This window comes from Etheostoma cragini, chromosome 21 (genome assembly GCF_013103735.1).
Source record: "Etheostoma cragini isolate CJK2018 chromosome 21, CSU_Ecrag_1.0, whole genome shotgun sequence".
Lineage (NCBI taxonomy): Eukaryota > Metazoa > Chordata > Actinopteri > Perciformes > Percidae > Etheostoma > Etheostoma cragini.
Window position 1 is genome coordinate 8,708,007 of NC_048427.1, and position 22,333 is coordinate 8,730,339.

The 22,333-nt window shown below is 39.0% G+C and overlaps 1 protein-coding gene across 2 annotated transcripts; it reads right to left on the minus strand.

Moving 5' to 3' along the window:
* Positions 1-937: 937 nt before the first annotated feature.
* Positions 938-22,332, minus strand: LOC117936815 (breast cancer type 1 susceptibility protein homolog). 2 transcript variants are annotated; one of them, XM_034860215.1, is made up of 21 exons: positions 22,184-22,332; positions 20,553-20,641; positions 20,358-20,411; positions 20,175-20,255; positions 19,983-20,071; positions 19,854-19,890; positions 19,652-19,770; positions 16,752-19,499; positions 16,500-16,579; positions 15,113-15,248; positions 14,845-14,902; positions 10,835-10,938; positions 10,220-10,422; positions 10,046-10,133; positions 9,002-9,079; positions 8,769-8,809; positions 8,173-8,256; positions 6,162-6,219; positions 3,813-3,886; positions 2,946-3,009; positions 938-1,188 (listed from the first exon to the last, which is right to left on the minus strand). In XM_034860215.1, the coding sequence occupies exons 2-21, from the start codon at positions 20,630-20,632 to the stop codon at positions 1,094-1,096; spliced, it is 4,371 nt and encodes a 1,456-aa protein (XP_034716106.1). In that variant the 5' UTR covers positions 20,633-20,641; positions 22,184-22,332; the 3' UTR covers positions 938-1,093. The 2 variants fall into 2 exon arrangements, with proteins under 2 accessions (XP_034716106.1, XP_034716105.1); XM_034860214.1 differs by having other exon boundaries at positions 10,220-10,425.
* Position 22,333: the final 1 nt, after the last annotated feature.

Genomic DNA, 22,333 nt, shown 5'->3' on the forward strand with positions numbered 1-22,333 from the left:
AGTGGGCCAAAATTCCTCCAGGACGCTGTAAAAGCCTCATTGCACGTTATCGCAAACGCTTGGTTGCAATTGTTGCTGGTGAGGGTGGCCCAACCAGTTATTAGGTTTAGGGGCCAATCACTTTTTCACACAGGGCCATGATGGTTTGGATTTTTTTTTACCTTTAATAATAAACCCCTTCATTTACAAATTGCATTTTGTGTTTACTTGTGTTGTCCTTTACTATTGTTTAAATTGGTTTGATGTTCCGGAACACTTAAGTGTGACAAACATGCAAAAGAACAGGAAATGAGGAAGGGGGCAAACACTTTTTCACACCACTGTATGGGCCCTCGTATGGCTAATTCCTATAATGCTCTTCTCTCTTATTTTTGCCACATTCAGGCCATGTTCAGGTGAGGGTTTCCGCTATGACCAGAAAGCTGACATACACCAGGGGACTGTCGCAGAACCATAAAAACAGCAGTGGGACCAGGGGAGAACACAGACGACAAGAGCTTATTAAATTATGTTAGATCTGACAGGATACATACTAGTACTAAATACTGTAAATGGTTCTTTCTGAAACCCCCTAAAGATGACGCATGATAATAGGGTCTACCATGCTTTGAGATAAGCGTTTCCTTAGCTTGGTTTCAAAGTCAGCTTACCTCAGACATATCTGCAAAAAACAGTTCATCCAAGGCTATTTCAAGACTTCATCCGTGTTAGACTGTATATTTGTGCATTTAAAAGTCCCCTAAAATTACACTTTTCTTATAAGGAAATACCGGTCAATTAACAGTTAGGCCTGTCTGTTATTTCCAGATTTACTACTATGGGCACATTTGGTTTTTGTATGTATAGTTATTTTGAGTAGCAGTGATATGTCTGTGTGCACTAATTCCTTGTGCTTTAAAACAAAACAAAAAAGTGCAAAAGACTCACTTCAAGCATCTTCTGTTGATTAAACTTTATATACATCAATAAACAACAAACAGAGCATTGTCAATAAAACAGATGAATGGCAGTTTAGATACAGTATTTGACATTAAAAAACAGACGTTGTAAAAATAGGTCATGGCTGTGGGTTTAATGTACTTGGCTCTTCCTCCTATGTTGTGTACTTGTCGTAGTTTTGAAGGGTGTAGGTTGCCACGGTATCCAACAGCCAACCACGTGTCACGACTGTAGCTTGTTTAGAAAGACCTGTTGAACAGAAGGTTTTTTAAGTAAATCTGCAAATGATTACCTGGGATTTGAGTGCCAGAGGACGTGGAAGAGGAAAAACCACATTAAATATGCAGCAGTGCATGGGGGGGGGGGAACGACTGTCAGCTCTCCTTGCGCTAAGGCAGCCTCTCTCTCTCTCTCAACTTGCCAACTTGTTTTGACATTTCCCCCGGCTCCAATCTGACATTTACTCTTGACCATTTCTCTGCTGTCTAACTTCCTTCACACTCCCTTTTCTGGCAAGTCACTCCCCTTGCTCTTGTTGGTAACCCGTCTCATTTTGGCTGGCAGTGTCTGCCATTTAACCGTGCTGTCACTCTCAAACTAGTCCTTACACAGCCACAAACACATTCAAATCCTAACTCAAACTAATGGAGGGACAGGTGCACAGGCATGCACACCAGCCAGAATGGCTATGCTTGTGGGGACTGTCTATTCACTACAGTGTACTCAGATAAGACATCTGACCTTAACAATACTTAAACCAGTTACCAGTCAAATAAATATATGTGTACTTTAGCTAATACAGTACCTGCCATTAACAGTCCTTTCCAAATAAGAGGACTCAATTGTGATAAACCTTGTGGCTAATACTTTGAGAATGACCACAGCATAATCATAGGATTTTTTTAATACACACCAGAAAATAAAATGTGAATTTATAATGTGATATGATGACAAACAGGTAAAGAATTTCTATATTTTAGTGAGCTAGATCAGTCTAGAAAAATAAATAATTTTAATGCTAGCCCAGAGCTACACCTCTGCTTGGCTTCATGCATCTCAAATCTTGTCAAACAATTCAGAAGATGTTGTTGCTGGTGGCTGTTAGTGTCCAACTCGGATAATTAACATTCAATAGTAAAAAAAAAAACAAAAAAACATCATCGTAAAACATAATAAAGTCTCTTCTCTTCTCTTAGAGGGCATTTACAAGCTAATGAAAACAGCATGTCAGTGGCTAGCTAGCTAGCTGCTGTTAAAAGCCTGCTACTTTCTGAAGGTTTTATTTTATTTTATTACCACATTTAAAATATCATGTCAAATCTTTTATTAAATGTTGTTTCATGTCAGAAAAAACTACAAACTTGTTAAGAGAACAGTCTGGAGCTAGCTTACTTGGCTAGCATGAAAACATTAGCCATTTTCTTACCCTCTCTTCTGTCTCTTAAAAGACACATGAACACTCAAGTTAGGTCAAGCAGAAAGTCTTCAATATATCTTCTTAGATGCCTTAAACTAATAAGTAAAAATTGCATTTCCTTGGTTTCTTTGGAAGGTGTTGATGCCGTTTCAAGTGTCCAATTACAGGAAAACAAAATACTTGGTGACAGCACCTCTACTTTTGTATCATGAAAATCGTTTTAGTCTATTATTCTTTTAAAAAAGGATACTTCACCACTTGCTATCACATATTTTTAAGTGTCTTTCCATGTCTTTGTTTCTCTGCAAACTTGTTTTAACTTAAGCAAGCAGTATGCTGGCTATTGCAGCCTCACAGATTAGATTAATTAAGATTAAATGAAAGCCTATTAAATCTCTTTGTATATCGTAATATTCATACATTTTGGCATATTGCCCATTCCTGTCAGACTCTCTATAGTCAGGTGTCCCAGGTTGTCTCAGCCTCAACCCCTTAGGTGAATCATTGCAGGAATTACTGTATGTAATCAGCTCCCACTGCTGCGGTCAGTTATAAAAGCAGCAGGTTTAAAACTTAATTTTAGACTCACTGCTGTATGTGGACGACGCTGAAGACTCTGAACCAGGCTGTACAATCACCAGCTGATGGGTCTTCTGCTTAAAAAAGAAGAAGGTAATTTAGAATTACAAATTAGCAATAATTTGTATGTTATATATATATATATATATATATATATATATATACACACACACACACACACACACACACACACATTTATATATACACACACACACAGACACACACACAGACACACACACACACACACACACACATATATATAGCCAGCCAAGATGGAAGGAAATTATATTTTCACAACTGCAAGATTATTTATTAGCAACAAACAGCCTCTTGGTTGAAACTTGCTGGCTTAAGCATAGTGGATTTAGTGACTGTAGTGGTTATGGTATCTGTTTTTTTGTTTGTTTTTTAGCATAAATATAAACAAAAATAATACTTGTTAAATAATAATTTGAAATACTTTTCAATTAAATCAAAACGAGGAGGCAAACAATGGATATTTTGGACGTTGGAGCTTTTTGAGTCAAATAATTGTTTATTGTTGAGAAGGGCATGCACTTGACTGTCTTTATGACTCATAAGAATCTTAAGTAAACTGGAATTGTTCAAACTTAAACTTTTCATCCTGTATTAAGGGAAGACATAAAGTCTATAGCCATGTTTGAGGCTCTGCAAGGCTGTACAGCTCAATAAGACAATGTAAATAATAAAAAAACTCTAATCAGATACAAATTATCAAGTTGACAGGTCTCTTTTGTTTTTATTGTTAATTATGCACCTGCAAAATGTCAAATATCACTGATGTAATTTCAAAACAACCATCCCTGCTTTTTTGAAAATGATACTGACAGCGCAACACTCTTGCTGACGCTCTCACCTTTTTACTGTCGAGGAGAAGAGGATCTTTGACTACAGCTGCTCCACAGAGCTCCACCATCCACTCCATTTCCTCTACAATAAACAAACACACAGAAATGGCTGTTAAGGTTGACTGTTTTGGTAAAACCCTGTTTTCTAAAAACAAATTCTTAATGTAATTCCCTCTACTTAAAACTGAGGGATACCGAGCAGACTCATTTAAAGCTGAGACTTCCATTGATCCGAAGAATGTAAAACAGATCAATACTTAAGTCTCCATTCAAATCAGTATGCGCATCAATCAGTCAAGAGAATTTCTTTTTTTATATTTTAACATATCAGACACTAAACATGCCTTCAGAGCAACAGCTACCTCCATGGTTTGTTACCTTTAACATGAGAACACTCACGTCAGGAAAGTCTTGCGGTGTCTGCTGTAGGTAACCTCAACATTTAACGTACACACGCAATTAAATAATAGATGAAATCCTGTTTGGCTGAAGAAAACAGACTCCATCCTCATGTTTATGCTGTGTAAAAGAAAGTCTTTAAACCCCTCACGCTAGCTAGCAAATGTTGACCCATTAGTAAAGCTTCATCGATTCAGCAGGCAGCGGAAGGATGCAGCAGAAGCACTTTGAGAGCCTCAGGAAGAAGGAAACCAAAGAATGCTGTCATGTGGGTTTTTAAGTAGTGTGACCCCAGAGACCTCCAACCATGATCTTTCAGTCGATTCACTCATGCCGGAAGGTTAAAAGCAAAAAAACTCCTCTCTACTCCTCTCTAATAACTTGGAGGTTATTAACAGTTTCAATCATTAAGAAATCATAAGAACAAGGTATGTATAACAATTTTAAAAGTAGAGAACAGCAAAAGCAATTTGATCATGACTGAAGGCTCATTTCCACTTTAATAAAGTATTTACAGGTGACTTACTGTCACCAGAGCAACCACTGTGAAATATGACAAAACACAAAAAATGTCCCACACAACTACTTAAGTCCCTATTCAACCCACCACACTCTGAAAACACTTGCCATTGTTCTGCGGTGCCAAAATGTATATAATAAAATATATTTCAAAGTGTAAAAATTCTTTTTTTCGTGGTCAGTAATAAGAGAAATTAGGTGCAGCAAGTGATGTGGTGTATGAGTTCTGTGTTTTACTATGCCTATGTAGTGAATGACTGATATTTTACGACATATCTATAAGTCGTAAAATGTATGTTAATTAATCTTAGCTAGTCTCTCGTTACATACAAACTTTGGTATGAAGTTGTATGTCCTACACATGGATGACATGCTCAGATGGCATATTATTTTTCACAAAAAAGAAAAGAAATTGCAAGCTACTTATCACCTTTAAGAAGTCTGTAAACAACACAGACGGGACAAAATGTTACGTTTACTGGTAAACCTTGTGACTGACGAATGACCGACTTCTATCTGTTGTAGAATTTTCTTCACGTTACTCTGTCCTCTGTGACTGTCTACATCTAGAAACTAAGCTGCGCGGTGCAGGGAACAACACTGACTGGTACATGTTCCGACAGTGGTTTACGGAGCAGTAGATTGGGAACCCGGATCCCAATCTTTTGATCATGGGAAGCAAAAATCATGATTAATATTCAATCAATTGTGCAGCCCTACCACATATAAACTTTTTAAAAGACTAATTTTAAAAATGTTGCCACTCACTCACATGTCTGTATGTTAAATATGAAGCTACAGTCTGGAGACGCTTAGCTTAGCTTAGCATAAAGACTAGAAATAGGGGAACAGCTAGTCTGGCTCTGTCCAAAGGGAACACATTCCTTCTACCAGCACCTACTAGCAGCGTAAAAACAACTAGTGGTGGTTTTACGTTACATGCTGGAACTATTTATAAGCTTGGTGCTGTGATTTCTTGGGGTCTCCACTTGTTGTCTGGCAGCCTCATGCTGGTGGCAAGACTCAACTGCACCAGTGTAATATGACCAGTGTAAGACATCTAACGAAAGCAAATTAAGTGTATTCCCCCAAATGTCAAACAATGTCTTAAATGACCTAATTTGATTAATGAAACTGTCAAATATCACTAAGATAAGCCTTAAAACTTCAGTATTGGTCAGGCTCTACTGGATGGATTTAAAGAGAGAGTGAGCATCACTGGACAGGTGTAGATGCTGTAATAGTTTCACTCTTTCTCACTGACCTGACACTTTCGAACATAGTAATGAATAAAACCAAATACAGATTAGTTACATTTCTCAGTAATTACCTTATCGCCTTTGCATGTTATATTTCAGCTCTGGGTCCCTGTGCAGTACATACAAAGCCTTTTTTCTAGAGTTTTATTTGTACATGTTTGTCATCTTGCAGATAGTTACCTGTAGTCATGTCTGTGAAAGGCCCTTGCAAATAGATTGTGTAGCCCTTCAGGAGTAACTAAAAAGAAAAAGAAGATACAAAGTAAGGATAAAATACTGCGGGATGTCACTGCCTGCAAAATGTCTTGAGTCTAGCAAAAGAGGGCATTTATTCTGAACTCCTTACCTGTGTTATACTGGTAGAGCTGAAAAGCATTCATTTTTTGTTCTTGCTGTAATACCGTAAATTCAGGGATGAGTTGAAGAGTAAAAGGCAAACCAAGCCACTTTCACTAAGGTAATATCACACTTTAAGCACGCAAAGCACAACCACCTGCCTGACACCAAGGGTGCATTGTTTTATTTCCCTCAGGATCAACAAGTTTGCTTGAAATGGGAATGTACGGTAAGGTTTCCTTGAACCATGGAAACTACAGTAAGGCAACGTGCGACTCACATCCCAGTCTCAAATACAGTGTGTGGCTGGATGGAAATGTTTGGAAGGTACCCGCCCAAGCTGCTAGAGAGAAAATAGAAATAATAGAGAGAAATACTAATGTCTCACACCTCCCAATCCGTCTATAGTGATCATTAGCCAGAGGTGCTTGGTGAGATGAAAAAGTCTTTCTGTTTCAGATTTTTAATTTAGACAACACCTAATGTCCTTCAGGAGATATGATTGTGTGGTATTATAACGTGTGCATGCACGCAACCGCAACCGCACACGCAACCGCACACGCACACACGCACACACACACACCTCATCTGTTTGTGGTGCAGAGAGTGGTGCAGGAGAGTATGAACAGGACAATCTGTCTGGCTCCATAAATGTGCCAGCATTACAATGAAGCCACTTAAATAAACCTGAAATTTCTACCTAATTCAATTACAAGAGGTTATTCAGAGGCAGTGATACAGCCAACATGTCATCTTTCAATTTCTAATTTTCCCTGAGTGGCAACAGAACTGGTCCTGCTGGCCTTACACCAAATTATAATTATTATATAATATAATCTACAGTATACAGTGTGTGGATAGTCTGATAGAATGGACTGATGTCAATCATGAAAAAAAGGTCATGTAGAAAACAATGTAATTCTGATAAATGCCTTGGTGGGAGAATGTGGAAATGGAATGGAGAGCATGCAGGTTCAATGTTTAGCTGTTTGCTTCACCAACTGTTAAATGACTCTTTAATGGGGGGATCCTGCTAGTCTAGTGGTTTAAGAAGCAAACAAAGTAATTGAATGACCCCTGGTTCAATTCTGGCCAGAAACCTTTGATATAAATAAATCTCCAAAAATTGCTTGTATCTCTCTCCTGTCCTATCAAATTAAGAAAAGATATCATCAACTTTAAATGTCTATTTTGTTTTTATACCCAGTACGTTATCTGCCTCATTTGTATTTCTAATGCGGTAGGTGCTGTATAATGCAAACAGGTTAGATTAGTTATTGGGATCTGATTTTCTTAAATGCCGCAGCTTAGCTGAGGCCACAGCCAACACTCGGATCAGACTCCATCTAGTCCTTGCCTAGCAACACGATCACGCGATTAACATCACATGAACATGAACTTTTTCTACACCTGGTTGTGTTTGATGCCTGAGATTAATGTTTTTATACAATACATAGCTAGATTGTCATTTTCTTCTGTTTTCCAAACAGTAGGAAATGTTTCTTGTACTTAGCAGTAAACCACTTTATAGTTTACCTGATTGTACAAAGGTCAGCAACATTTGAATCAAATGTTGATTGATGACAGTTTTGAGTTTGTTTGCTTATTGCTTGCTGCAGATTAGCTGTGTTTTTCATTGTTTAGTCATGAATATTAAATGTTACGGAACAATACTTAAGATACCAAAATTCTGTTTTGTTTTTTAGACATCTATAACAAGCAGACATAATTTTAGCAGCAGGTTAAAAAAAGGAGTCAAAGTTAGACTCGTGGGAACTGACTTTAATCTGAGGAGAGATTGGATTGGAACTAAACACTCTGGAATAGTATGGTGTTGAGTGTGTAAGGGACTCACGTTATTATCTTCAGTGGTGCGAGCTCTCATGGGGCCGTGGTGGCTGGCTCCGTTCACCACGTCACCTCTCACTTCAAAGACACTCTGTTGGGAAAAACAGCCAAATGACTTCAGTAAATGTATAGTACTTACTAACAATGGTATAATTCCTTTCCCGCTAATAGCTTTTACAGAATTGAAACAAGTATCCATATTAATCTCATAAAAGGACTGATTGTAAGCAAACAGACAGCTAATTAAAGAAGTGATTTATTTTAAGGGTCAAGTACGCTCCAAAGAGTACGCTGGACATTCTTCAGTTTGACAGAGCTCATCTTATAATCGTATGGAGTCCTTCTCTTCATAGACTACATGATGCATAAAAATGCTTATAAACTGGCTGAATAAATTAATGGCGATGCTAAACAAAGCTTGGCAAAGGATTATTTTTGCATAGCACAGAACCAGATGCAGCCATTGCTAAAGCAAATGGCTGACAAATACTCTATGAAGCATCACAGTGAACCACAAGGAGAGATTTATCATGTAGCCTTGATTCGAAATCGAGACATGCAGAGATGGAACAGGAAGTCACCGGTTCACAAACCCAAGCATACCTCATCTAAGAGTTTCTTTAGTTTGAAGCACTCTGAAATCCCTGTGGAGAGGGGAAAAAACAACTTAGGAGCTTATTGTCAGAAGCACAAACACTATTCTGGTGGCTACTGTATTATGTAACACTCCTTTTATTCCAGCCTATCTCCCCACATCATGCTGTTTTGTATTCAGAGTAATTGTTGTCAACACATCGGTGATGGAGTTTGACAAAACAAAGTGAATCAGGACTTACACTGGAAGCTCACCACCCACTTCCTGGCCGCAATGCCGAGGAAGTACTTCAGTGTGCGCTCACATACCAGTTGTTCATCTGGCAGAGAAGAGAGAAGAAACAGAACTGAGTTACCTGAGTCAGTTTGTGTTGCTGATAACCTCGAGGTCAATCATTGTTTAACAGCATGCCCCATACTGTAGTATGCAGATACAAGCAGACAATGTGTAGAAAAGAATACCTGACTGCTCTTAGAGATCCTGAAAGCTTTCAAAATAAACATCAATGTATGCTATGCTTAAGCTATAACTATTGCCAACTCTTCCCAGGAATTACTTTTTAAAAGTAAAACCCTTTTTCTTTAAAACCATCCAACAGTTTAACACAATCTTAAACAGGGAATAGCTTCACAGATGGGGACAAACGTAATTATTCCTTCAAGAAATATAGTGATTGTGCATTGATATGTATTTCAGGCAAGAGTTAAGTGCACGTCATTGATGCGCCTTAAACATAACTTAATTTCAAATGATTATTATTTTATGCCAATGGTTAGAATGGGACACCTCCTGCTCCTTTCCAACATTTAACTGCAAAGATCAAGAGTCCCAGCATTCCTTTTTTTTTTTTTTTTGGTTACCCGGGAAACAGCTTTTCATAAAAAAAAGGCTTCTTAAACAAGAAGTTAATATGGTGCTTTGGAGACAGCAAGCTCTGAAATTAAAAATAATCTATCAGAGAGGGTAATTAGCAACAAGCGGATGAATGGAGGAGAGAGTGCGTGGGTGAGGGAGAAACACAGCGCTTATCTCTTAGGAGCGCTTTAAAAGACGCACAAAACAAGCTGTAACTACATGTAAAAAGAAAATTTACTTTTGGAAATGCAAATGTCCCTGCTCAAGAAAATATTGAAAAACAGAACCTGGAAAGATTTAAAGTAGAAATTTGCAACAGCAGATTTAACTGCTCTGCTGTGTATCAAGCCAAATCCAGTTACGGTTGCAGTATTAACTTAATGAACAGTGTTGTCTTACACTCACACTTCTTACATTCGAGCATACTTACCTGTGTGCATTATGATATGGGTCACCTCTGGCGTTACCTGGGAAACCACACGGGCACCAACTCGCTTGGCAAACCTTTTGACCATTATCTACAGGAAACATCTGATTGGTTAGTGCATCCTACTCCATAAAGTGCTAAAAAACACATTTGGTGACTGAATGGGTGTGTGAGCACCTGTTCATTGGGGCCTAATCCAGATGACACTAGCACCATCTTCGCTTTAGTTCTGTCTCTCGGTGGAGTGTTATTCTCTTTGTCTTCATGCCCATCTGATGGTGAACCATTGCTCTTTAATGTTTTTGCTGCTGAAGTTGAGATAGGAGTTTTGGAGACTGCTGTGCCTTTAACACTCGGCCCTGTGTCTGTGGAGCGCTGCACTGCTAAAGACAGAGAGAAACCGAAAAAAAAAAGGAAAAAGAAATAGTCAGCAACAGCTACACTGAACATGACATGATCCGACCCACTTCTACTTAAATTGTCCCACAGAGCTTAACCTTCATTAAGCACACAGTCAAGCTACCATGCACCAGACAAACCACTTTAACTCTGCTCAACTCAGTCAAACCAAACCTTGTTAGCATACTAAAACACTTTGAGAAGCTATAAAGAGCTACTATCTCTAAGGGGCAGTTGCCATGTAGACCGCCATATCTGTCCTTTTTTTTTTTTTACAATGTCGTAAATGTGTCTTTCTGCTAATGTTCTTCAGGAAGATTAAAATTAATTTATTCTTTAATGAAATTTCTAGCATGTTTCCCATTCTTTCCAACACTACACCAGTAGCCTTACCCATCTCTGCAGTGCTGCCATGCTTTGACCCACTGGGCTGGATGACCTCTTGGCCATCAGATGGTCTCGTGCTGGGCTCTTGCTCTGCTTCTGGAACAGCTTTCCTGCAGAGAAGACGTCTTCATCAACTTTTGAAGGAAATGAGTTAACATGGTGTGTGGATGGTAGGTTAAATTGCCATTGCCGCAGATAAAAGGCATGTTAAAGGGTAACTCTCGCACAGTTTAAACACACATTTAGGACGGAAACACCCCTTTTAAGATTTACCATATTTTAGTTTTTCGGTCAATTGGCCTTTTGAATGGGAGTGCCAGAGACACTACTATGATCGCATCACAATTACTATTTCTAAAACACAAAGAAGGCTTGACAACATGAAACTTTGTATCACCAGGGACTCTACACATGATTTCAAGCATTATGAACATCGTTTGTGTACATAGTGTTTACTAAAAAGAAAGGCTTTAACAACTCATTTAGCTGTTGTTGTTTACACTATCCGCCATCTTGTCAGCCCAAAAGAGTTGATCTCTGAATGCGAATGAACGGACTCCATTGGATGAAATGTCATTCTTATATAAAGCTCCTTTTTCAACTACAAGTTCAATATTATTTTTCACTAAAGAAAAACAACAAATTATCCGTGGATTTATTTGGAACTAAGCTTTAGGAGCATCCCATCTTTACTCTCCTCCTTGTTAAGTTGTAGATCGATTCTTTTTGACTGCCGAGATGTCAGCAAACCGAAACACCAACAGCTACAGTGAGTTGTTCAAAACCTCTCTTTGTAGTAAACGCTGTGTACACAGACAATGTTCTCAAGGTTCAAGTTCATGTGTAGAGCCACTGGTGATACTTCGAACAAAGTTTTAATCTTGTGTCGAGCCACAGAACAATAAAGGGTATAGGTTACTCAACATGTCTAAACTGGTTTGGCTTTACTACTTTGAGTGTAGGTTCACTCAGGATACTGTGCAGTCGGAAAGAACAATCACTACATGGTTAAAATGCTGACTCCAAGCTTTTATTTAAAAGTTGTTTGCATCCAAAGTAGATAAATAAAAATAGTCTACTAGTTTTAGAAGAGAGATAGTAATAGGGCAATGTAGCATACACCTAATTGTCATTATTTGGTTGCAAGTCCTTTGCAGTCAAAGTCTTTGATCCCCAAAGATTAGCAGATACTTATAATCTTCTCCGGCAAGATTCTGAGTGCAACTTGTTGCTCATTTCAGGAGCCTTTTTCGCCATTAGTGTCATCAGTAAGTGAAACACTTTGTCACTTTGATTAATGTCAAGTCACTGACTCCAATCAAGAGTATAACACTGTTAAGCAGAAAAACAACCTGGGTTAAGGTATGTACGTTTACTGTCACTATCCTGCTGCATTGTCCTAAAATATGAGGATTATGTGCCCCTAAAACTGAATAGCCGCAATTTAAACTCATAGACACTGTTTCATTTCAAATGAAACTCTACAAATGTATTAGGTAGTAAGATGTAAATGTAGGCTCAGTATTGGCAGAAACTCAATATACAGTTAATCATACAACTAAGGTTTTGGAATTCCCTTCCTTTGTTTTCTTTTGGGTTTGTTTCTTCACAAAAATATTGACAACTGGCAGCGTGCCTGAATTTAAATAATTTCACCATGGAGTTTGGCTTTTTAATTTAGAACTCATAACGTATAGCTAAAGCCCTCCTTGTTATCATCTGCCCTCTCTCTCTTGCGCTCTCTCTCTCTCTCTCTCTCTCTCTCTCTCTCTTGCCTGGAGGACATCACTTAGAAGCCTGTAAGGAGAGAGGTTGGGGGAGGGCAGTCAAGCAGGAGAGATAAATTACTGTGGCAACACAAGTTTCCCTCTAAGTGCTCTAAATGACATATAAGATGCAGTCAGTAACGACTTTTTATCTCCACAGCATAAGCAGATTCTGGGTTCATTAGTGAGATTATCCGCCTGTCCCCTTGAAATGCATCACCTTCTGAAAACGAGACTAGCAACACACATACACACTAACTTACCAACTTTCTCCTTCAGTTGCAGACTGAAAGGGACCAATTACATGCCACTTGCTCCGGTTACTGTTCTGCTTAATATGGCTCAATTTAAAATGTATTAACAACGTATACAATCCTCTGAGGAGAGAAATACAACACACTGAGGCAGATATAATTTCATTAGATTTGTTATTGGAGTCAAGTTTATCTTTAAGGATTGTCATAGCTGATTGTTAAACTGGCTGACTGACCAAAAATTAACCGGCTGCTGGATGTATCCATTCATATTTAATAGCTAGGCATAAGAGTATTATTGATCTTCTCATGTCTGCCAGGAAGTTAACAAGGGTATTTCCAAGAATTGTCAACTAATACTTTAAACTTATACGTACTTGCAAGTACTGACAATTACCAAAAAAACATAAGTGATCCCCGTGAAAGATCACAATTGATGACAAATCTTCCTATCATTTTCACTGACCTTATTTTCAGACAGTCAGATACAGAGAATTTCAAACCTCTGCAGGAATGAAAACTGTGACCATGTGGAACCGGTTTCAAACTGTCCAATTCCTGACAATCCCTTATCAGCTCCTCCAATCATTTCCTGCATACTACAAATAAAAGCCACTTCACACAGCCTGTTCATGACGGAACTGATGCGCCCTTAAGCCAACAGAATGGGAGGACAGAGTTGTTGCGCCTTTAAGCCAGCAGCAGAGGTAGTCACAGAGCCCTAAAAGCGTCCAACCAACGTCAGCGGGCATGTTGGGACAACATACAGAAGGGTAGCATGAGACGTCCTACAGGCAGGTCAAAAAATGACAAAGCAGCGCTCCGAGTAGCAGATGTTATTTGATAACTTATAGAAACACTGCGTGCAATAGTCAAACTAGTGCTGCAGCTGTCTTAGTCCTTTTCTTTTCTTTACTGACAACTGTCCTACTATAATGCATAAAGTTGGCGGTTTGTAGGCCCGGTGGGGTTTGCGTGGTTAAAGGAGAATGCCGGCAATTCCAACACGTAGCTCTGTGGTTTGTAAATTTGGAGTGCTGTCAGTAGAGAGGAAAAGGAAAGCAATCGGTGCTGCCTACACCGTGTTGTCCTTAAGCAAGAGTTAGCACCCAACAGACTTAAACAGGGCAAGTTATAAATGTGTTTTTAACCTATTAACAGAGATGAATTTAGCAGAACTTTTACGCATTTCTTTCACATCTACAGCAGTCAGATTCACTGTTATCCCTCGCAAGGAATCACTTCATCTGGGTGGGCACTTGTAATGACATTTTGAACATGTTAATATGCTAAAAACACATTTAAAACTTGCCCTGTTTGAGCCTGGTGGGTGCTAGCTCTAACAGGAGGATAGTACAGTGTAGGCAGCACCGATTGTTTTGTTTTTTCTCGCTACTGACAGCATTCCACATTAACAAACAAGAGAGCTGCGTGTTGATATCGGCAGGAATTCTCCTTTAATTAACAGTGTGGCTCACACACACAAGACGGTGCTGTTTTATATTTGCTGGTGGAATGCTGTGTGAAATCACACACTGGGACGGCATTATGCAGCCTTTGCTCGGTGTGAATAAACAAAGCCGGCATAACGGCAGACCTTCATCGCAGCGCTATTGCAGAATTTCTGTGTGAAAGGGGTTAAGGACCTAATGTTGGGAGGCACACTTTTATGTTTGACAGGGAAAAAAAGCAACGTTTACTTGTATTTTGACTGGGGTTGTCCATGATGCACATTGTTTCATTAGCATAGCTTAGTTTTTTTCTGCAACAGAGATAAAGCAATGAAGCTCAACTAAAGCACATCTGTCCTATTGTATGTACTATGTTTTGTACTTGTTTTCTTGCTAACAGTTTTGTGTGTTGATTATGTTTATTTAACTATTTTTTAGTGTTATTTATTACCTAATAAAAATGTATTCATTGCCAAAGAATTATTTCTCTCAGGAATTAAAGAAGAGTCAAAATATCAGAATATGCTATATCCTGCACTACTTACCAGTCTGAACCTTGGCCTCTGCCCTGGTCACAAGGGAGGAGTATGTGAGCGTGTGGGTCTGTGAACACAACACAATCATCAGCTCTCAACACATGCACCAAGCTAATACATGAGTTTAACTAAAAAGAAAGTCAGGTTTGGGGTAACGGTTTTATGATATATTCCTTAGAAATTGAGTATTTTTGCAAATTTGTTAATAGTTTATCGACCAATTGTGTCAGCACTAAAGAAAACAGATTGAAGAAAACTACTTTTCTCATCTGCTCACCTGTGGTTTTGCTGCTCTGAATAGTTTTTGAGGAGACTTCTTTTGCAGGACTGCCTTCTTTTTCCTGAAGCACCTCCGTCACCAGAGCCATCAACTTCTCCAATCTCACCAGCTCCTTCTGCATTTCTATTTTTTGCTAAAACAGAAGAAAACAAAGTAAAGCAAAACGTTATTACAAATTATGAATACACTTTAATCAAATATGGGTGAGGGATGAAAAGGAAGGGACATACTGACTACACAGTTTGTGTCTTGCACTGATGTATAAAAACAATAACAACTGCCAGTAAGGAAGGAGGACCCAACAATCAACCAGTTAGTTATTACTGGATGGTAATGGGTGTTTTTAACACTTAGTTAGGAAAATATCTGGCAGAAAAAGACAGCCAGAAGGTGATTAAATAATATTTAAGATATATGAAGGGTGAAATTAATAAAAGTTAGGGGTGGGGGAAAAAAATCGTTACAGCATAGTATCGCAATATTTTCTGTGGCAATACTGTATCGATACACAGGCCATACCAACTATCAATCTTTTATTATATATGTGTTGGTCAGTTTGTCTGCTTGACAATCCCATTCTGCAGTTATGAAATTGAAGTTATATGAAAAAACAGAGAACTGTATCTTTTTATATGAAACAGATGTTTTCAGAACAGAAATTTCCTTTGGGGACATCATTTATTTAAAATTGGGAAAAATTATAAGTTGTAAAAAAAAAAAAGTCATAAATTGCAATATTTTGCACAATATTGCAATACGTAAAAAAAAATCACAATATTGTATCGTGGCAAAAGTGACGTGATGATGTCGTATCGGGAGGCGTCTGGTGATTCCCACCTCTACCAAAAGTGTGTTTCAATGGACCGCCCTTTTATTCTTTAAGGTGACAGCGCAAGTAAATTAATTATACACACACACAAACACACAAAATGTTTGTAACCTCAGATGTGTGTAATCCTGGACCCTTTCTAAACCCCAGGGCATGAAACTTAAGCTCCCAGTCAAAGACAGTCAGATAAAAGTTGAAAGTGCTGGAAGATGAATGAGGTAGAAAACAAGAATCATCTCCTAGGCGGCATTTCCTCTAACGTAAATGAAATGCAATTTAGAAAGCTGCTGAGGGGGACATTTTTTACTGAGCGAGGTAGTCTGTCATCCAGGAGTTGACAGTTTGGTTGGGGAAAGGGTAAGAGCTGCCCTCTATGGGGCAAAATGGGACAATGCATAGTAAGGTGATGCTAAATAAGCAGCTAGACTTACAATTCTGTGTTAGAATAGAATAGAAAACGTTAGAAAGAACCCAAAAGGTTGTTCATAAATTGAACTCAACAATTTTTCTAAAACAGAGGGTGTATTTGAAAAAGTGATTAAGAACAGTCATTACCTGTGTAACAAGGACTTCGTTTGAAAATTGTGATGATTCAATTTGTGAGGAAACGTTGGCGTGGTTTACTGGGACATCACCTGCAGAGAGAGAATAATTTCATTGCTTTGTGTCTTAATGCTTGAAAATAAGTTTTTCTCCATCCACATACCACAGAAACAACCAAAAAAATAAGCCGTATTGTGCTGCTTAATCTCAGCAGGTTGCAAACCTATACTTAAAAACTATTTTGGTTACTGAGAATAAACTTACAATCATCTGGCGTTCCAAATAAGTCCACAGATCCTTGGCTGGAATTGTCACAGTCTGGGCTGGGGCATGCAGGTGGACGGTCCAACTGTTTTGCTCCACAAACTGTAGCATCCTCACATCTATTAGCTTCACTGAAGCCTGCCAGCTCCTTTGTCACCGCAGGGGGAAGAGCAGAAGTTCCAAAGATTTCTGTCAAAGTTGGTAATCCCTCTTCACTGCAGTCTGATTCCAATGAAGAGGTGAGCCGTTGGGCCCTTGTCCTCTTCCTGGGCATGCCACTGATGGAGGAACTGGTACTACCATGGCTGTCTGACTGTGCTTCGTGGACAATTTGTACAACAGGTATTACAAGGCCATCGGGAGTTAAAGAGCACTCTGCGTTTGAGAAATGTTCAGCACTGTTGACTGAATGTATTCCATTGGCAGCTGACTGGGACACAGACGTGCTGTCTCTTATCTCCCTTCCTCTGCCGGCACCCTGCTGTTTCTCTGGGATTTGAGAACAATTGGAGGGTTCATTTGGCTCCTTGCGTTCAGCGCCTGTGAAGCAGAGCCCAGAATCCACTACTTGAGACATATCAGAAAGATGAGGACTTTCTATCTCACGTTTGGAAACTTTATTTGGAGTGAGGGCGCTGCTGACACTATTGGAGACACAGTCACCACCGGCGCTGTCCTGACTGCTACCAGGGGTCGAGGCTGCTACCACCATTTGATCTGGTTTCTCAACAACTGGATGCCTTGCCGGGGCGGGTGAAAAGGAAGGGGATATCAAATCACTGCAAGACGAGTTTTTATTGTCTCCTAACGCCTCTTGGTTGGTGATTTCAGATGCCTTTGTGTATATCGGATATTTTGCAGATTCAACATCAGAACAAAGACGCTGGTTTTCCTGTGCTTCGGCACCCTTGAAGTTTTCTTGGTGTAAACCACGGCCCCTTTTCAAGTTTGAACCGCCAAGATGGAAAGATTTCCTTTTAATGGCTTTGAAGCTCCTGAGAAGTTGCTCTGTGTCCACTTCACTGTCATTATTATCCTCCGCATTTTCTATCTCAGCACCTTTTCCCTGGCTAGGGAAGGTTTCCAACTGAACATTGTTTGGGAGACGATTTGTTGGATTGTCACTTTCAAGTGTTGGATTGACCACAGCTGCTTCAGTTGGACTTGAAGAGCTTGGAACAACAGTGACATAACACGCAGCACTAGCTTCAGACAAGGTTTCAGCCTTTGGCACTTCAGCAAGGGACTTTTTAACATCTTCGGTTGGTCTCATATAAGATGTTCTCTCATCAAACTCCATGTTTTCTATTTCTTCTATATCTTGATCATAAATACATCCGTTTCTTTCAGCCACCTTTGCCATGTTTTCATTCGTGGATGGTGATGCCGTATTATCCAATGTTCCATCTTTAGCATTCTCAGATTGCTTTCCAACATTGCAGTTTTTTTCATCTTTATTGGCTTTCAAGTCTGCTTTCTTGTGACATTCTTGGATTTCTTCAGTGAAGAGTTGAAGTCTTCTACTTCTCCTCTTGCTCCTTACGACAGGGGTTTCTTGGTCTTCGCTGCTAGGGTAATTCTCAATATGAACTTGAACTTCTCCTGACCTTGGTCTAGTCTTACAACTGGTTTCTCCATTTCTAACTCCAACCAGAACAAGGGGTTTTGGAACTCTAGCAGGCTTGGCTTTTTCCAACCTCATGTTTTTAACTTTCCTCTTGTCAGTTTTCTTTTGCTCAGTACTTTCTAAAGTTGCCTGAGCTTTCTCTTGCAAATCAATGTCGACCTGCTGCAGACTGCTGCGCGTACTTTTCTTTGACTTTCTATCTGGTAGCTGTTGTCCAATATCAAACACGGGAGAGGAAACCTCATCTTTGCCATTATTTTTGTCACTTTCTAGAAAGTTGATTGACTCTTCCTTATATTTGTCTATATCATTTTTCTTCATGGCCTTGATTTGTCCAGCTTCTTCAAAAATGTCACTGCTGTTGTCATTTACTCTTTCTAACCTGTGTTGCTCTTCCTCCATGTCACTTGCACTTTTACCTTCAGAGCCTGTTTTCTTGAAATAATCTGCAGGAGTGAGAACACTCTTTCTTCTTTTGGAGACAGTTGGTGTTTCTTCAGTTGTTGATGGCTTGACAAAAACATTAAGTGGAGATGAGACAACTCTGGACCCCCTTCGCTCTCGTTTGTAGACCGCCCCAAACACCTGCTCCTCAAGGGCTTTAGCACGATCCACTCTCCCAGGATTCACATCACTGTTGTGTTGCTTGACATCTATTGTTGAAGAGGAAGAACAGCTGTCCGAGTCATCGGTGTCTTCGTTGAGTTTCTCTAACTCAAGACTTTCTTCAGTTGGAACGTTCATGAGCCACTCAGCAACTTTCTCTAGACTTTTCTTCTGTTTCTCCTTAAGAATCTTGTCAGACTCCAAATCCGTTTTCTGCTTCTTCCTTGAGGATTTTCTTAAAGGTTGGTGTTTGGTCTCGTCTGGAATTATTGATGCACAAAGGGAGGTTTTCTCCAGTTTGTGGAATTGCTTATTGCCTCTAGTTTTGTGTACTGATGTTGCTGTTTTCACAACAGACATTTCTGTTTCTACTGGTTCCAAATTATCTGTAGGGCTGCGCATTTTCCTGTCAGACATTAGTGGGGCCTCCCCAAGGCCACTGTCCAGGCCTTCATTTTCTGTTGTCAAAGGACTTGTGTCTTCAAGTTCCATCAGTCTTGCAAATCCAGTCTGGGCTAAAAAAAACATAAAAGAATGGGAAAATGACAATTAACCTTTTGGAAGACAACACACTTTCTAAATGAATAATAGTACTAGTTTTTAAATGAAAGCAAATCTTTAATTTGATGTGAAAAGATACACCACCATAAAGGCCTCAAGATTTTACCTGCTATAGTCGAAGAGAGAGACCTTGAAATATCATCATTGTCGACAATTTCCCCATTGCCAGGTGTGTTTCCAAATGACATATCATGACAATGTTCAGCAGCTTCAGCATCTGTGACTCTGGGTAGATGAATTATAGATGAATTAGCATTTTCATTTTTACCTATGACAGACAAACAGGCCAAAAGTAAAAAATGTCTTACCCCGACTGATCTTTTTGCCTTGACATTCCAGTTAAGTCTGAAACCAAATAAAGTAATGTTATTAGATTATCAATGTAATGTGACTTCATTTTTCAAAGTCATTTTAAGAAGTCTGTGATGTTGTCTTACAGTTTGTGCCAGTGTCATATTCATATGCCTGTATCATGTCCTGAAGTCCTGCTACAAGTCTCTGAAACCCAGGGCTCTCCTGCAAGCTCCTGTATAACACACACACACACACACACACATTATGAAAATGAATAAGTGTTACTAATATAATTAATATTACTTGTAACTGACATCTTATTGATTTTGTCAAACCTTTTAGTTATCTTGGTTTTACACACTGGACATGCAGCCTTGTTTTGTTTGGTGTTGTCCAAAAGTTTCAACATACAAAATCTGATAAAAAAAAAGGATATATATTGTTTGTGAGTGCATGTAAAAAATATATACAAATTATTTTTTAAATAAAATGTGGCATAATCAAACTGTATTGTTTACTTGCAAAACTGATGGTCACAGTTAGTAGATACAGGTGCAGTCATTAAATCCAAGCTACAGGAAAAAAGAAAGAATGAAGTCATGAAGTCAATAAAGAACATGACAGTTTTACCAAATTTCAGACTTAATCTTTTAATTCACCAAACATTTCGCAGAGTCCTTAAAATTTCCCTTATTGGTCAGCATGACACTTACCATATGGGACACTGCAGAGTCTCCCAAAGGACTGAAATCCCCTTTTTGACATCAATGGCCACTGGGGTTTTCATGGTCATTTTTAAAAGCTACAAGAAAAAAAAATCAGAGCACACCCAGAGGCTGTAAACAATAAACTGCAAATATTAGACAAACTATACGCTCCAGTGGTATGGGGTTCCATGTGTGCCAAAATGAAGTCACAATGCTTACTGTGTTGCTTTGTTTCAATTAATCGTTATAAAATCTTGATTGATCTTGTTCATGATTCTCATTAAATTTTACGAGCTTATTGCATCCCAAACAACTTTCTTCTGTGAGTTTTAAACATTGACTGTATAAGATAGGTTTAAAGTTCTCCAACACGCTGCTCTCCCTTCTCTTTATTGAAGCCTCTACGTTTACATACTTGTGGTGATGCGCAATGTGTTTTAGGTGCCAAAAAAAATCTGTTTGGTACAACCAATTTGTTTTGTTTTCTCATGGTCAAAGAAATCGTGGCAAAGAATCGTGATATCAATGATTCATATTTTTCCTCGAATGCAGGCCTAGTCATGGCAGTCAGCAAAGACACAGCAAGACGACACGTCAAACAAGAAGGGCAACAGACGACAGGGGTAAGTTGAGTTGACACAGACTAAAATTAAGTCATGTGACCAATCAACATAGACATAGACAGTGAGCAGACTCACAGACATGGACAACAACACCAGACAGACAAGTAGCATGCTGTATATGTAGATGCAATATATATCAATAATGGATCAAGATGTTTTTGTTATGGATATGTGATTAATCATCCACACCATGGCTTTAAAATGTCCCATTGTGGATTGAACAGTGAACTAATCCATCTAACCATGTCTGTGATTTTGACAAACTGACCCTGCTGCAGTAAAATTAAGACCATGGCATTGTGTATAATTTGGTCATACCACATTTACTGTGCGTAGAGTATACTGTCACCTAGATAGCCAGCTATGTGTGTTTTCTCAATTGGAAGTTACTAAGGCAACTACAGTATTTAGGGTAGGCTTATGAAACGTATTCTCATTAACCAGTTATATCCTCCTTGCTGACTGTGCTGTACAGTATTTTCTGTGTACTAGGATCAGTGGAAAGAGACAACGTGCTAATAAAATGAGTCTCAATAATGCAAATGTAGATTTTATTTCCTATGATACCTCATCAATGAAAACTTGTGGGGGTCTTGTGGGTATCTGAGTATAACGTAATTAACGTTACGTGAGCTGACTGAGAATCATTTTGTGGCACACTGGTAAAGCAGGATTATGTAACAAACATGTGATGAAAATATATATGCCAGTGAGATAAGGCAGAACCATCCAGAGAAGTATTCAGGAAGTATATAATAAACAGTTTAATGCCAAAATATACGTATGGCAGTAGCTTAAATTGGCAGCTAGCGAAACATCAGGCTGGCTAACGTTAACTGCTATGATTTGTTTTGAGAGGTTACACAACTAGCTAGCTGTAACTATCTGTTACACACAGATTGAGACAAAACCGACGCGAATACTTTGGCAGACCAATCTGTGATTTGAAGAGTAGACCACAGTTTGTTAAATGCCATTGGCTACTTGTAGAGAAATAAATGTTTCTATATTTACCTTGTTTTCTACAATTTGAAGTTTGATAACGCAGGAATGATCCACTTCAGTTTTCCCGCAACTGTCGTCTTCTTCTCCTTATGTTTAACGGCGGTTTGCGGCTAATGTTACAGCGCCGCCTAGAGGTCCGGAGAGGGAAGCGCATACTGC

Excerpts from the sequence above, each read along its gene's own strand:
- LOC117936815 (XM_034860214.1), bottom strand. The coding sequence starts at position 20,632 with ATGACCATGAAAACCCCAGTGGCCATTGATGTCAAAAAGGGGATTTCA. Across the intron at positions 20,072-20,174 it reads AAAACCAAGATAACTAAAAG|GAGCTTGCAGGAGAGCCCTG; the intron begins GTTTGACAAAAT and ends TGTGTTATACAG. Across the intron at positions 19,891-19,982 it reads ATATGACACTGGCACAAACT|ACTTAACTGGAATGTCAAGG; the intron begins GTAAGACAACAT and ends ATTTGGTTTCAG.